This window comes from Magnusiomyces paraingens (genome assembly GCF_902498895.1).
Source record: "Magnusiomyces paraingens strain CBS 517.90 genome assembly, contig: contig2, whole genome shotgun sequence".
NCBI lineage: Eukaryota > Fungi > Ascomycota > Dipodascomycetes > Dipodascales > Dipodascaceae > Magnusiomyces > Magnusiomyces paraingens.
The window spans coordinates 2,779,718-2,793,880 of record NW_022474068.1 but is presented as its reverse complement, the minus strand read 5'-3'; the positions used below and the strand labels follow the sequence as shown (position 1 = coordinate 2,793,880).

The 14,163-nt window shown below is 34.9% G+C and overlaps 5 protein-coding genes across 5 annotated transcripts; 2 read left to right on the top strand and 3 right to left on the bottom strand.

The window, feature by feature from the left end:
* Positions 1-143: 143 nt before the first annotated feature.
* SAPINGB_P002623 (uncharacterized protein) lies at positions 144-2,477 on the top strand (the record flags this gene model as incomplete). Its single annotated transcript, XM_031997341.1, has 2 exons — positions 144-473; positions 519-2,477. 2 exons carry the CDS (start codon positions 144-146, stop codon positions 2,475-2,477), a joined length of 2,289 nt encoding a protein of 762 aa, XP_031853232.1.
* Positions 2,478-2,497: 20 nt separating this feature from the next.
* Positions 2,498-3,391, bottom strand: SAPINGB_P002622 (uncharacterized protein; the record flags this gene model as incomplete). The annotated part of the gene is made up of 1 exon (XM_031997340.1): positions 2,498-3,391. One exon carries the CDS (start codon positions 3,389-3,391, stop codon positions 2,498-2,500), a length of 894 nt encoding a protein of 297 aa, XP_031853231.1.
* Positions 3,392-3,619: 228 nt separating this feature from the next.
* SAPINGB_P002621 (uncharacterized protein) lies at positions 3,620-5,023 on the bottom strand (the record flags this gene model as incomplete). Its single annotated transcript, XM_031997339.1, has 1 exon — positions 3,620-5,023. The coding sequence occupies one exon, from the start codon at positions 5,021-5,023 to the stop codon at positions 3,620-3,622; it is 1,404 nt and encodes a 467-aa protein (XP_031853230.1).
* Positions 5,024-6,285: 1,262 nt separating this feature from the next.
* On the top strand, positions 6,286-8,207 carry SAPINGB_P002620 (uncharacterized protein; the record flags this gene model as incomplete). The annotated part of the gene is made up of 3 exons (XM_031997338.1): positions 6,286-6,330; positions 6,418-6,581; positions 6,692-8,207. The coding sequence occupies 3 exons, from the start codon at positions 6,286-6,288 to the stop codon at positions 8,205-8,207; spliced, it is 1,725 nt and encodes a 574-aa protein (XP_031853229.1).
* Positions 8,208-10,769: 2,562 nt separating this feature from the next.
* SAPINGB_P002619 (mitochondrial 37S ribosomal protein mS47) lies at positions 10,770-12,302 on the bottom strand (the record flags this gene model as incomplete). The annotated part of the gene is made up of 1 exon (XM_031997337.1): positions 10,770-12,302. The coding sequence occupies one exon, from the start codon at positions 12,300-12,302 to the stop codon at positions 10,770-10,772; it is 1,533 nt and encodes a 510-aa protein (XP_031853228.1).
* Positions 12,303-14,163: the final 1,861 nt, after the last annotated feature.

Genomic DNA, 14,163 nt, shown 5'->3' with positions numbered 1-14,163 from the left:
GCGCGGCTGTTATTAGAGGGTTAGGGCTTTTTTTTCGCTTAAGGATTTTTTTTAGGATTTTTTTATGCTGGTCTTTCTTGTCATCCATAAAGCCCAGCATCTTCATTTTCATCTTCATCTTCATCTTCATCTTCATCATCAAAATGCTCAGATGGTCCGTAGGCCCCGTCTGTGGAGTCGACAATTGTCGCAGCAGGCACTGGCGCATTATTGATGGTCAGCATGTTTGCAGAAATGGTCACGTCCGTGAGGGTGACATTGAAATGGCAGAAGATGAAGGCGGCGGAGAACAGGGTCGTTATATGCGTGTGACCGGATCCATGATCGCCGACCGCCGGTCACAGGCTGCCAGCCAACCCGAAGAGGCCTCTCCAAAAGAAGTAACCAAATCACTACATAAAGCTTTGACATACATTCTTAAACAACAAGCAGAGTTCCTAGTCAAAGAAAAAGGTGCCCCCTCAGACATTATGGTATGTTTAAGCAATGTAAATATTGTACCTGCTAACCTGTTGTAGCACGTCTCCAGAGCGCTTTTCGGACTTTGGGTCGACTATATAACAAATAGACCAACCTTCGAGGCCCATGATGACTCCAGTGGTATCGAATCAAACTCAGAAGTATCTGGATCAGAAAATGACATTAAGCCCACTCGTTTCAAAGACAAAACCCCGCTCAAGACCAAAATCAAAACAGGTCGATACAAACAAATTGCACCTTACAAACCTCCCCTACGAACAAACGTTAATCTACAACCAAGAGCTTGGCCTTTGGCTTGCATCTACCTAGCTTGTTGCGTAGTCCAGTATCCAATCTACATTAGTGATCTCATGCGCTGGCTCTACAATAACGAATATCCACAAATGAATTCATTCAACTCTCTTCCTAAAGAATTCAAAAAAACTCTCCACCTCAGTCAACTACATAATCATGTCATCAAATTTGATAACAAGTTCCTGGATACCTCTGTGTATGATCAGGTCAACACAATGGGAAGCATGTTTTGCAAAAAACACGAATATGAAATACCAAACTTATCCATAAACCCACTCCTCATAAAGCTCATATATATGCTTTATCTTCCTCCGGAAATATACCCTGCCGTTTTGCGTCTCATTAAAATCTTGCAAATTGACTTTGACATTACCAGAAGCGACCCAACAACCAACTCTTCTTCGGACGATAGAACATTATACGCCTTAGTTGTTCTCATGTGCAAAATCTTGTACGGGTTCGATAATGTCATTCGGCATCCTAAACCTCATGAGCCTGGTGCTCAAATTATTGACTGGGAGCTGTGGCAAAGCATGGTTTACCGTACATGGGTTGAAACTGACTCATTTGGGTACATAGATCCTACAAATGTTCTTTATTGGAACACAGAACGACTCGAGCGGTGTTTAGATTGGGCAGAGGATCTTGTTTATAATGACGAAAACGAGGTGGTTAATAATGAAAAAAAATCACGAGAAGGTGTGACTCGGTTTATGCGCAAAACATTTCCTTTAAAAAAGAGAGACCCTAAACCATACAATCCTCACGATAGCATTCTGTTTAAGGCGCCACCAAGAAAGGGTAAAAAACGAACCTTAAACAATTCGCAGTCTTTTGATAATACCCAAGAAGACGATGGCGATGATGAAAACGAAGAAGACGAAGAATTAAACAGTGATGAAGAGCTTAAACGTAATGGAGTGCATCGCACAGAGCTCCCTAAAATTGGCCCCATCATGGAAAGAGACTTATTTTCAAATTCAAATTCTAACCTATACCGTCCAGACAAGGAGATTTCTTCTGATTCTAATTCTGATTTTGAGGAATTTGTACAGACCAAAACTGGTATCTATAGACGGGGAGAAGAGGATATGGAAATTCCTGTTGAAGATAACCGAGAAACACAAAAAATTTCTCAACCGGATGACCATATTCTGCTTGAAGTGAACCAGCTAGTTCAGTCCACAACAACTCCCTACGAAATTCAGCTTACAAAGTTTGCTGATACAGATGAAGAAGAAGGTAAAGAAGAAAAAGATAATGATGAAGGCTGGGAAGACGTGAACGAAGAAAACATGCCAGTTTCTGAAGACTACGCAGACGCACTTCAGTATCCTGGTGATGTGGAACCTTCACGAGAGGCCCAGGTGAACGAGGCGCTTAACGAGTATTGGAATCACAAGGCCCAAACAATGAATAACTTGTACTACTCCAACATTCGCAAATTTAAAGAACATAACCACTTCTCAAATCCAGTCATCCCGCGAAAAAGTTCCATAATGGATCTCAAAAACACACGCTACATGGGGAAGCTCTTAAGACCAGGACACCGATACAAAATGTACGACCCAGAGGGCGACGATACAGAGCTGGTCAAAACGCTTTTTGATGCAGCGCCTTCTGTGATTGGAACGTCGCCAACTGTCATTGAGAAACTATTCAAGCATCTTGAAAAATACATTGTCAAGCCAAAATCCCAGTAAATTTATAAATATGTAAATGTTTATACAGACATGCTCATTTCGATCTTACTCTGCGGCTTGTAGTTGTCCAAAATAAAATCCTCGTACTTAAAGTCATCAATGTCCTTGATCTCACGTGCAAACTTAAGCGTCGGGAACTCACCAGGAGTGCGAGCAATCTGGACTTTGAGTGCATCAATGTGATCAAGATAGACGTGTGCATCACCCATGGTGTGTATTAGCTCGCCGGCCTGCATGTTGCACACATGCGCAATCATTTTGGTAAGCAACGCATACGATGCAATATTGAACGGCACACCCAACCCCATATCGCATGACCGCTGGTATAAAAGACATGACAACTTAGCCTCCGGAGTGTTGGGATTGTGTACGTAAAATTGGGCAAACATGTGGCACGGCGGCAGCGCCATAAGTGGGATATCTGCCGGGTTCCATGCCGAGAGAATAATCCGCCGGTCATATGGATTAGTTTTAATTGTGTGGATCACCTGTGCCAACTGATCTACGCCTTTTCCTGTATAGTCGTCGTCGCATGTTTTGTACTCGGCTCCAAAGTGTCGCCACTGGAACCCGTACACAGGTCCCAGGTCGCCTTCACGCCGGTGTGACAGTCCACGGGAATCTAAAAACTCGCGAGACCCGTTGCCATCCCAAATGTGAATGTTTTTTTCTTCAAGTTTTTTCGAGTCAGTACATCCTTGGACAAACCATAGCAGCTCCTCCAGTACTCCACGGTAAAAGACTCGCTTTGTGGTTAGCAAGGGAAGAGTGTCACCAGAAAGAGAAAATCGCAACTGTGGAGGCCCAAAAATAGACTTGGTGCCTGTGCCTGTTCGATCAGATCGGGTCTCGCCGTTCTCAATGATTTCACGGCACAGATCTAAGTATCCTTGTTCTTCACGTGAAATGCTCATGTTGGTGATTTATGGGTGGTTGGTTAGTTGGTTAGTGTAAACAAAAAAAAAATAAAAATTAGGATTGAAAAAAAAAAAATAAAAAAGTAAACAATAAAAAAGTCTGTGTCATTGTTTACTTTTTTTTTTCTCTCTCTCTCTCTCTCTCTCTCTCTCTCTCTCGTGTCAGTTACGCGCGTTTACTTTAACAAAAATAAAAATAAAAATAAATTTTTAATTCGCGTTTATTTATTTAATTCGATCCAATACATTCTCCTTTAAGTTCTGTTCCTGCTTCTGTCTCCATTTCTTTTTCCCAGCCTCGCCGGTCCGGTCCGGGTTTTTGTGGCAATTTTTCTTTAAATGCCCAAAATCACCACAGTAGTAGCAAAGAGGGAGTTTGTTTGCTATAAATCCCTGCATAGTAAACGCTCTCGGGTCCTGCTTTTTCAAAACAATTTTCCCTGGAGTCAAGCATGTGAGCGGAATCCCCCCATCGTAGGATTCAGGTATGGTGTCTGAAAGATCTTTTTTTTCCTTCGACTTGGAAATCATTGGTTTTGTATTTTTCCTTTTCTTTTGTCCTGCTGAGGCGTCTAAAGGTTGATACTTATACTTGGATCGCCGGTTGTATAAAGATAACGATTTGGCATCCTTGATAAAGACTGGATCTACTAAATCAAAGCAGCCTTCAATAACTTCGTCTACTGAGCGTGATTCGGGTAGTTTCGAGCTCTTTTTTAATACTGAAGAGTTATTTTTGCTTGTATCTTTATCCTTTGTATCACTCGCGCTGATTGCCTTTGTTGATATTTTAGAAGAGTTGTGTTTTTTTTTATTTTTCGAGACAAACTTGTAATCGTGAGGAATATAAACGGCTATCAGTACAGTATAACCATGAGTTTCTCGTACGGGTTCAGCTGATTCTGTATCATTTTTCAAGATTGGAGGCATGGTAATACGGACTTCAAACTCTTTAGGAAATAATCGATTTAGTCGCTTTGATACCTCCTCTAGTTTATAAACCTCGCTTAAGTGGTTCATGATATAGGATACAACAGGTCCTTTTGTACGTACATCCAAGTCATGCTCAGCAATGACTGTAATATTGAAAAGCCGTTCATTATGTTTGATGTAAATACTGATATCCTTTAAAGCACTATTGTCACCAATATTACGCACATGTTTTTTCAGTTGTGATTCCCTTGCAGGCGGAACTGGTTTTCGTGGCTTGATGTGTAGAACGGGGAATATACTTAAAGACTTTGTATACCTGAGCTCATAATCTGGGAATTTTTCAAGTTGGAATAGTTTATAGACATGGTCGTATACAATTTTCTGAACATTTGGCTTATCTGCATCCTTGCAAACCCAAGCTCCGTACGCATCAACGGAAAAAATAGCCATGATTACAGCACCATCGCCATTCCAGACTGAACTCATATGATGGGTTATTAAGAAATAGGTGAGGAATGATATGTTTGTACGACGGAAATAATGTGCAACTCTATAATAATCATTGACATCTTTTTTCGAGGCCCATGTTAGGGGGTCCAAGTATGGCCATCCAGGATAATTCTCAGCTCTTGAATGTGCACCACTAGAGAAGTCTGGATATGAAAAGGGGAAATCAATTCCATTTGAGAAAGACATAGTTTAAAATGAAAAGGGGAAAATGAAACTTCATTAAATGAGGATATTGATTAAATTAAATATATATTTAATATTCTTGAATTGAATGAGTTTATTATTTAAGCTTAGCTTTAATATTATTCATGAAAAAAAAAAAAAAAAAAAAAAGGAAAGGAAAGGAAAGGAAAGGAACTAAAGGGTTTGGGTTTTTAAATATTTAAAAGAGTTTATGTTATAAGTCTTAAGTAAGAAACTTTTTAAAATATGATTCTTAAATAGCTCTCATAAAAAATAATTGAAGTTTTTATTATTTTTATTTATTTTTTTTTTTTTTTTCCATTTTAGAAAGTTTCAAGTTTTCATTTGGGAATTTATAATTATCTCTCTCTACAACAATAATGATAAACTAAAGTTGCTGTTAAAAAGGGGGGGGGGGGGGAGAGGTTTAATTGTTGAATTAAAAACTACAAAAGATTCAATCATTGTGATTGTATTCAAAAAAAAAAGTAATTAAATTATTCTAAAGTAATCTTACAACACCAATTTTCTTAATTAATTAATAACTGTTTAAATACATAGTTTGTATTGATGATGATGATGATGATGATGATGATGATGTTGATAGTGCATTAAAAGTTTATATCAATAATTCTCACATGGCCTTTACATATATATATATATATATATATATATACACAAACCATAATGAATTTTTTTTTTTTTTTTTTTAATCTGTTTTTAAATCACTCGTGATCACAAGGGTTATTAACAAGCAGATGGACGTTTTTTTTTTATTTTTATTTTAATTTTTTATTTTTAAAAAAAAAAAAAAAAAAAAAACAAAAAAAGTGGCCTTTTCAGGGGTAAAAAGTTTTTTTTAAGGGACTTTTTGTTACAAAAAGGTGTGACAAGAAGTCACACAAACGAAAAAAAAAATAGTTGCATTTCCAAACATCCAAACAATAATAAACAACAATAACAACAACAAACAAAATTCCAACCTCCTTTCCTAAAAGCCTAAATATATATAAAAATAAAAAAATAAAAAAAATAAAAACCTTCAAACTGGGTATTTTCATCAAAAGAAAGTAACCATCTCATCTTTTCTTATTTGCTTTATTTATTTATTTATTTATTTATTTATTTTTTTTGTTCATAAAGTTTCATATAGGAATTTTTCATTCCAATTTGTTTTTTTTTTCTTCTTCCAACATTCTACTTATTATACCAAAATCTTTCTGTTTGTGTGTGTGTGATTTGAACAGCACTACCTTAAAGACACCATGAGACCTTCTTCAGTTTCCTCTAAAATCACAACGACGTATGAGGTATGTCTATTTCTTATTATTAATATCTTTTTTTTTTTTTTTTTTTTTTTTTTTTTCAAATCAATTATTAACACTTTCAACTTTTAGATGCGTCGCAAGAAACATGTCAAGAAAGGCATCCAGTTCACCATGATGGTTTGCGGTGCCTCAGGGACTGGCCGCACAACTTTTGTCAATACCCTCTGTGGACAAACCGTTTTGGCTCACGAGGCCTCCACAGAAGCTTTAGACAAATCTAACAAGTACCAAAAGTATGATTTATTCGATCCTTCTTCTTCTTTATTTTATTTTATTTATTTATTTTTTTTTTGAAATCTACATGTTCTAACCTTGTCTTTTTTTTTTTTTTTATTTTTTTCAGTGATACTCTCAACATATCTGGAACTCCCGCACCCAAGGTCTTTGACCCATATAAGGCCCACATTGAGCCCGGCATCCATATCAACCCTGTAACAGTCGAAATGGACGAAGAAGATGGAACCAGAATTTCACTCACAATCGTCGATACCCCAGGGTTTGGCGATAATATCGATAATGAGCCTTGCTTTGACGAAATCTTAAAATACCTTGAACTTCAATACGATGAGATTCTTGCTGAAGAGTCCAGAATCAGACGTAACCCTAGATTTAAGGACAATCGTGTTCATGTTCTTTTGTATTTCATTGAGCCCACTGGCCATGGTCTCAGAGAAATCGATGTCGAACTTATGCGTCGTCTTTCCAAGCGTGTCAATGTCATCCCTGTCATTGGACGTGCCGATTCCTTGACTCCTACTGAGCTTGCTCTTACCAAAAAGCTTACCATGGAAGATATCGAGCAGTACAACATTCCTATCTACAATTTCCCCTACGATGTCGAAGAGGATGATGCTGAAACCATTGAAGAGAATTCGGCATTAAAGGCTATGCTCCCATTTGCCATTGTTTCGGCAACTGAATTTGTGGATTATAATGGCCACCCGATTCGTGCTCGTAAATACCCTTGGGGGCTTGTCGACATTGAAAATCCTGATTACTCTGATTACTCTTCTCTTCGTGCTGCCATTCTTGGTTCTCACATGGCTGACTTGAAGGATCTTACTCACGACTTTTTGTACGAAACATACCGCACAGAAAAGCTTTCGCAAAATATTTCCGACCCCCGTGAAAGCGCACTGCTTAACCCAGAGGATCTTGCCAACCAATCTTATCTTCTAAAGGAGGAACAACTCCAACGAGAAGAAGAAAAGTTGCGTGAAATTGAGCTGCGTGTACAGCGTGAAATTAATGAAAAGAAGATGGAGCTTGTTGCGAGAGAACGTGAGCTTAGAGAAATGGAAGCTAGACTTTCGAGAGAAAGATCAGCATCTGCAGCTACAACAGCTACTGAAGAGCACGAGCAGCTCAGGCGCCAAATCCAGCAACAAAACCAAGAGCTTGAAAAGGAACAAGAATCGCTTCTGCAGCAACATCTTGATCAACAGGAAGCTGTTGGTCGTGCGGCAGCAGCAGCAGCAGCTGCTGCCAATTCCATTCCTGAGCAGGATGAAGCCCAGTATATTAACCAAGAACAACAGGCTCAAATACAACATCAAATACAACAGCAGCAATTACAGCAGCAATTACAGCAGCAATTACAACAGCAACAGCAACAGCAACAGCAACAGGCACATCTACAACAGCCAACACAGGTAGCTCCTCTGCCACCACAACAGTATCAAGAAGCTTCGCAGCAGTTCCACTCTGAGAATGTTTCGCCTGAGCTTGCACAAGAACAATTTTCTCCTAACCAAAGTAATGTTTCTTTGAATCAGCAGGCTTACCAGCAAGCCCAAGAACCCACCAAGGCGGTGGAGTCTTCGGTACATCCATTTAGTCCTCTTGTGGGACAAGATTAAGTAAATGAATGCATTTGTATGTGTGTTTTAATGATAAAGGTACTGGAATATTTAGTTTTATAGTATATCTAATTGATTTTAAGATAGGAAAAAAAAACAATTTTTTTTTAAAAATGAAAAGTTGATATAAAGGGGATTTGAATTTAGGAGTATTTTTAAAAATAAAAAATTTCTATTATTATTATTATTATTATTATTAATTTTTTTTTTTTTTTTTTAGAATTGAATATGAAGCATGATAAGAACTAAGAACTAGTGGGAATATTTAGATTTAAAAAAAAAAAAAAAGGGAATCCATAGTTTATTAATAAAGTATATTGAATAAGAAAGATAATTATCTTAAGATAAAGACAAAAAAAAAAATAAAAGAGGAAATTTAAAATTTAAAATTTAAAATAAAAAAAAAAATAGAAAAAAAAAATTGGAATATGTGCGCACACATCTTTTTATATACTTAAAAGGTGGGCATTTCTGAAGGAATAAAAAAAAAAAAAAAAAAAAAAGTATAGGTTATTGAGTTCAAGGTTAGGGTTGACATAAATTTTTACTTTAGTGAAATGTTTAATAAAAAAAAATGACTGATGACTCTGTTATTTTATTTTATTTTTTAATTTAATACTCTTGAAAAGTTAAATTAAGGTATAATAGTCGTTATCAAGATTGTATCCCAAAAAAAAAAAAAAAAAAAAAAAAATAGATACTTTTTGTTCTTATAATTATGAATCTTTATTGTAAAACTCAATTGGATTCAATAGAAATATATAAATAAAAAGTTCAATTTCTAAAGTAACAACAGCAGCAAGCTACTACAAGCTACTACAAACAATAACAAATCAGAAACTACTTTACGACCGAATACGCATCTACATTGCGACTGAAGAAAATTAAGATACTAAGTATTTTGTAAATAAGAAAAATAAAAACTCAGCTCCGTTATTTGGATTATATATATACTCTAACGTTCAAATAGATTGTTTCAAATGCTTGATAAAGTTCGGTAGTATTTCGGGGGATAAGTAAATTTTTTTTTTTTTTTTTTTTTGATATTAATTCAAGTTCATAATTTCTAAGATTCCTTTTTTTTTTAATTATATTATTTGTTATTACTCGTTTGGAACTTTCAAAAGAATAAAAAAAAAAAACAATATTTGTTACTTGTGAAAAATAAATCAAAAGAGGTTGAAACTTTTCAATGTATTTTTTTTTTTTTTTTTTGCTGTTTATAAACGGCGCAAATTCGGCACACCCTTATTTTTATTTTATTTTTATTTTTATTTTATTTGTCTAATACTGATGTTTGTGTTAGTTAGGCTTTACTATTGCCATTAAGTTTTTTAAAATAAGTTCTTACAATACTACATTTAATCCTAAAGATGGCTTCTCCTCCTGTTTTTTTTTTTTTTTTTTTTTTTTTTTCTTTGGATAGCAAGGTATATAAATGTGATTGTGTTTTTGTATATATCTAATTGAATGGGCGGGTACCGGTGATGCATCTAAGTTATCTAAGCTTTTATATATATATATATATATATTGTAAATGGCTACGGCTACGGCTACGGCTACGGCTACGGCTATGGCTACTGCTAGGGCAATGGCAATGGCAATGTCAATGGCAATGGCAATGGCAATGACAATATCTATGGCATTAGCATGCGGTTCGTTAAGGTCGGTTTTCGTTGCCACCGTTGATTATCCGACCGCCGGAAGCGTCTACCCCTCCTACCCCTCTTTCATTTATTTATTTTTATTATTTTTATTATTTATATTTATTAAATAATTATTATAATAAATAACTATTTTTAATAAATTTTTTTTTTTTTTATCAGATAACCCATTGTAAGGCTGTTTTGGATGTCGTTGTTTTTTTGAATTTTTCTTTTGACACACACACACACACAAAACCTCCAAGTTTTTTTTTAATCCCCAATCACCATAAACCGAGGTAATGCAGTTACACTTTCCCGAAAAACTAACTACACAGACAAACAATTATAATTGGATTTCAAGTTCTCAACCTAAATTTATTTATTTTTATTTTTATTTTTATTTTTATTTTTAATTTATTATTTTTTTTTTTTTTGAAAAAGAGTAAATGGATACTCTTTTGTTATCATTTGCCCCTCTTCTTTAATTGAATGCCCACTATCCTTTAATAACCGAGATATACGCAAGAATACGTAGAAATTGGGCAATTAAAAAATAAAAAAAAAAAAACATTGAATCTTCAAAACGAAAAAAAAAAAAAAAAAATTGAAGCAATCAACAAATATATGATATATAGATATATAGATATATGTATATTTTTGTTGAGATATTCACGCAAAAAATTCTATTTTTAACAAAAGAAAAATATAAAAAACTCTCTCAAAATACGTTGATCGGAAAAAAAAAAACTAGTTATTAATGCAAAAAAATTTAATCAATTAACATATGGAAAAAGCACAAAAAACAATTTAAACAATTTAAAAAACAAAACAATGATAAATACTAATCATGAAAAAAAAAAATGAAAAAAAACAAAACAGATACGCCCATGTAAATAATAATAAATAATAAATGACTCTAGTAAATCCATTCCAAAAGATTATTGTTCAAAGGATGAGGCTTGGTCTTACGATCAAGAATATCCTGAATCTTTTCATGTACTCCATACTTGGATTGAGTCTCATGGGTGAAAAAGTCCAACACTTCTTGAGCAGATACTCTAGTCTTTCTACCAAACTTGCTTCCTGTAATGTATTCCTTAACATGTCTTTCTGCGGGGAGACCAAAGTGATGCCTTGGGTAAAGTCCATTGTGTTCAGGATGGAAAAACTTATTGCCCTCAACAACACTATTTGGTCTGTTCCCAAGATACTGCTCCACAAGCTCATCACTGACATCTTCCAACCTAGGAGGATTCCATCGTGGATCCCGGGCAGGCTTAGAAATGAGCTTGGCATTGACTCCTTCAATAAACTCTTTGCCATACATAAAGTTTTCAGCTAAGCGCAGCTCAGCTTCCAATGCATGTCGAATTCCCAAGTGTCTTGCTCTTCTCATGGCAGCCAGTGTCACTTTAACCGAGGTTGGCGATCTAGCAAGCATATTTTTCCGAGCCTCAAGGGCAATCTCCGAGCCATCTGCGGCTAAAGCTGCGGCAATTTCCTCTGCAGTTTCCAGCGAAAAACATTCATCAATCATTTTGCGAGTCTTGCTAGTCAAGAAAAACTTGTAACCTTCAGGTGGTGGTGACTCAAACTCCATTAAAACAGAATTGACCAATTCAAAAGCATCATGGGTTGAGGCTGACCGGTGACTGAAAACCTCCACAAGGCGTGCCTCAACTTCTGGGAGAAGAGACTCGGAAATGAAATGGGTGCCAACACCAGCGACATAGGCATCATAACCTTTCAATCGCTTAGAAGTCAAGCCTAAGTAGATACCGGTTTGACCATCTAACCGAGGCAAAAAGTATGTTCCACCAACATCAGGGAAAAAGCCAATATCAGCTTCAGGCATGGCGAAAAGAGTTTTTTCTGTAATAATGCGGAATGGGGCATGGACACTAATACCAACGCCTCCACCCATTGTAATTCCATTCATAACGGAAATGACAGGTCTACGGTAAGTAGCAAGTAAGTGGTTGAGATAGTATTCATCTCTGAAATAAATTGTTGAGCGAGCGGATCCCTCATGTCCATTGTAGTAATTATCCTTGGCAAGAGCTGCAACATCACCACCTGCACTGAGAGCTCTGTTCCCTGAACCTTTAATAATAATGACCTGAGCATTTTTTTCTGCTGACCATTCTCTAAGTTGAGGAATAATTTTATCAATCATGGACTGGTCAATACAGTTGAGTTTAGTTGGTCTGTTGAGGGTGATTTTATAAACGCCCTTCTTAGAAGAGGCAAGCATATCATTGGGGTCATAAGCTGGTGCGAATTTAGAGTAGGTTGGAGGATTGACAGGATTGGGAGTGCTAAGCTCTGGGAGCATAGAAGAGTTAATTTTCGCTTTAAGAGCCATTTTGTTGTAAGTTCGGATTTGGTGAAAGTATAATGAGTGTAGGTTGAATTGGTGAGTTGGAACGGGTTTTCTGATTTGAATCATTTAGGCGAAATTATTAAGAATATTGAGGTTGGATCATTTGATGAAGAGAATAGTAAAAAAAAAAAAAAAAAGAAAAAAAAATGTTTATATATTTCTTTTAAAAGAATAATTTAATATGAAACTATTTTTTTTTTTAATAAAAAAATTAACGGAAAAAAGAGCAGATGTAGGACATTTTATATATTTGTTATTATTCTAGACCAAGTTGCTCTTACAAACGTATTTTAAAGAATAAAATAAAATATATATTCTTTTCCAGATTTGGAAAAAAAAAAAAGGAAAATTGTTAATTATTGTTGTTGTTGTTGTTGTTGTTGTTGTTGTTGTTGTTGTTGCTGCATATGACTTCCTTTTTTTTTTTTTTTTTTTTTTTTTATTTTTTCAAGTCCGCACTCGGCCAAGAGAGATAAGATGTATATACACACACACACACAACATATTAAAGACGGCATTTTTATTTATTTATTTATTTTTATTTTATTTTTCTTGGTTTATTAAAAAAAATTTTATTTTATTTTATTTTATTTTTTTATAATCAGAGGAGGGGCTTATAATTTAGAAAAGGGGAGGGGAGGGGGGCTCATCAGGATTAATTTTTTTTATTTAATTCTTAAAGTTTATTAAATGCAACACTTTTCGGAAAATCTTACCTTATAAAACATGCTAAATACAACATTTCGGAAAAATTACACGGCATCAGAACCAAGCGTCGTTACCGGTTCACATAGCTCCAGCCTTTCACAGAGCTTAGTTCTTCGGAGCCTTGAAGAGAGGCTCCGAGTATTTTGTGTTAATTTGGTTAAATATATATATATATATATAGAGTGGGGGAGTGGGAGAGAGAGAAAGAAGGATAGGGGTTTAAGGTACCACCAGTTGTTAAACATTAAAGACCTAAAGTTTGAAGCCATGTGGAAATTACTTTGCAAAATGCGTTTTTTTTTTTTTTTTTTATAATTTAATTTATATAATTTATATATATAATTTTTATAATTTAATCTTTAAAGAAACCTGGCAAGTATACCAATGTCCAAATTTCATGTGACTTAAATGACTTAAAAACTAAAAAAAAAAAAAAAAAATCTCATTTTTTTTTACCTTCAAAAGCCGATCCTTAGAATTTTTTTTTTTATACAATTATATATATATAAAACATTTAATCCGATCTCCGACCCGTCTTTCAAGTTCAAATGCCCACATTTTAATAACAACAGTAGCAACCTTTATTATTAGTATTATTTAGTTTATTTTAATTTTTTTTTTTTTTTCAAGAAAAAGAAAAATTTTCAGCAAGCGGCAGCAGTAGCAGCAGCAGCAGCAGCAGCAGCAACAGCAGAAGTACGCAAGGACCGTTAATCGGGTGTGGCCAAAGTACCGGTGATACTTTGAGGTGTTTGTTACACATACATACACACACATCACAATAAATAAATAAATAAATTAAAATAATGTAATTGCTGCTGTTGGTGTTGCTGCTGCCTCAAACCTCGGCGGGACATTATCCGAGCGGTTACGGCTACCATCGTTTTTTTTTTTTTTTTTTTTTTTTTTTTTTTTTTTCCTTTCTACTTCGTCATAAATTTGAATTTAAAATAACAAAAATAATAAAAAAATTTTTTTTTTTTTCAACACAAAAAAGAAAAATTACTCATTTTATCATATAATTTTATAATTTCATTCATTCATTCATTCATTAAATTTTTTTTTACTAAAATCGAATAATAATGCCCACATGTAAATAAAATAAAAACAAAAAACTGTGAAAACTCAAAAAAAAAAACTCAAAATCATTTCTTTCTTTCTTTCTTTCTTTCTTTCTTTCTTTCTTTCTTTCTTTCTTCCTTTCTTTCAACCTATTATC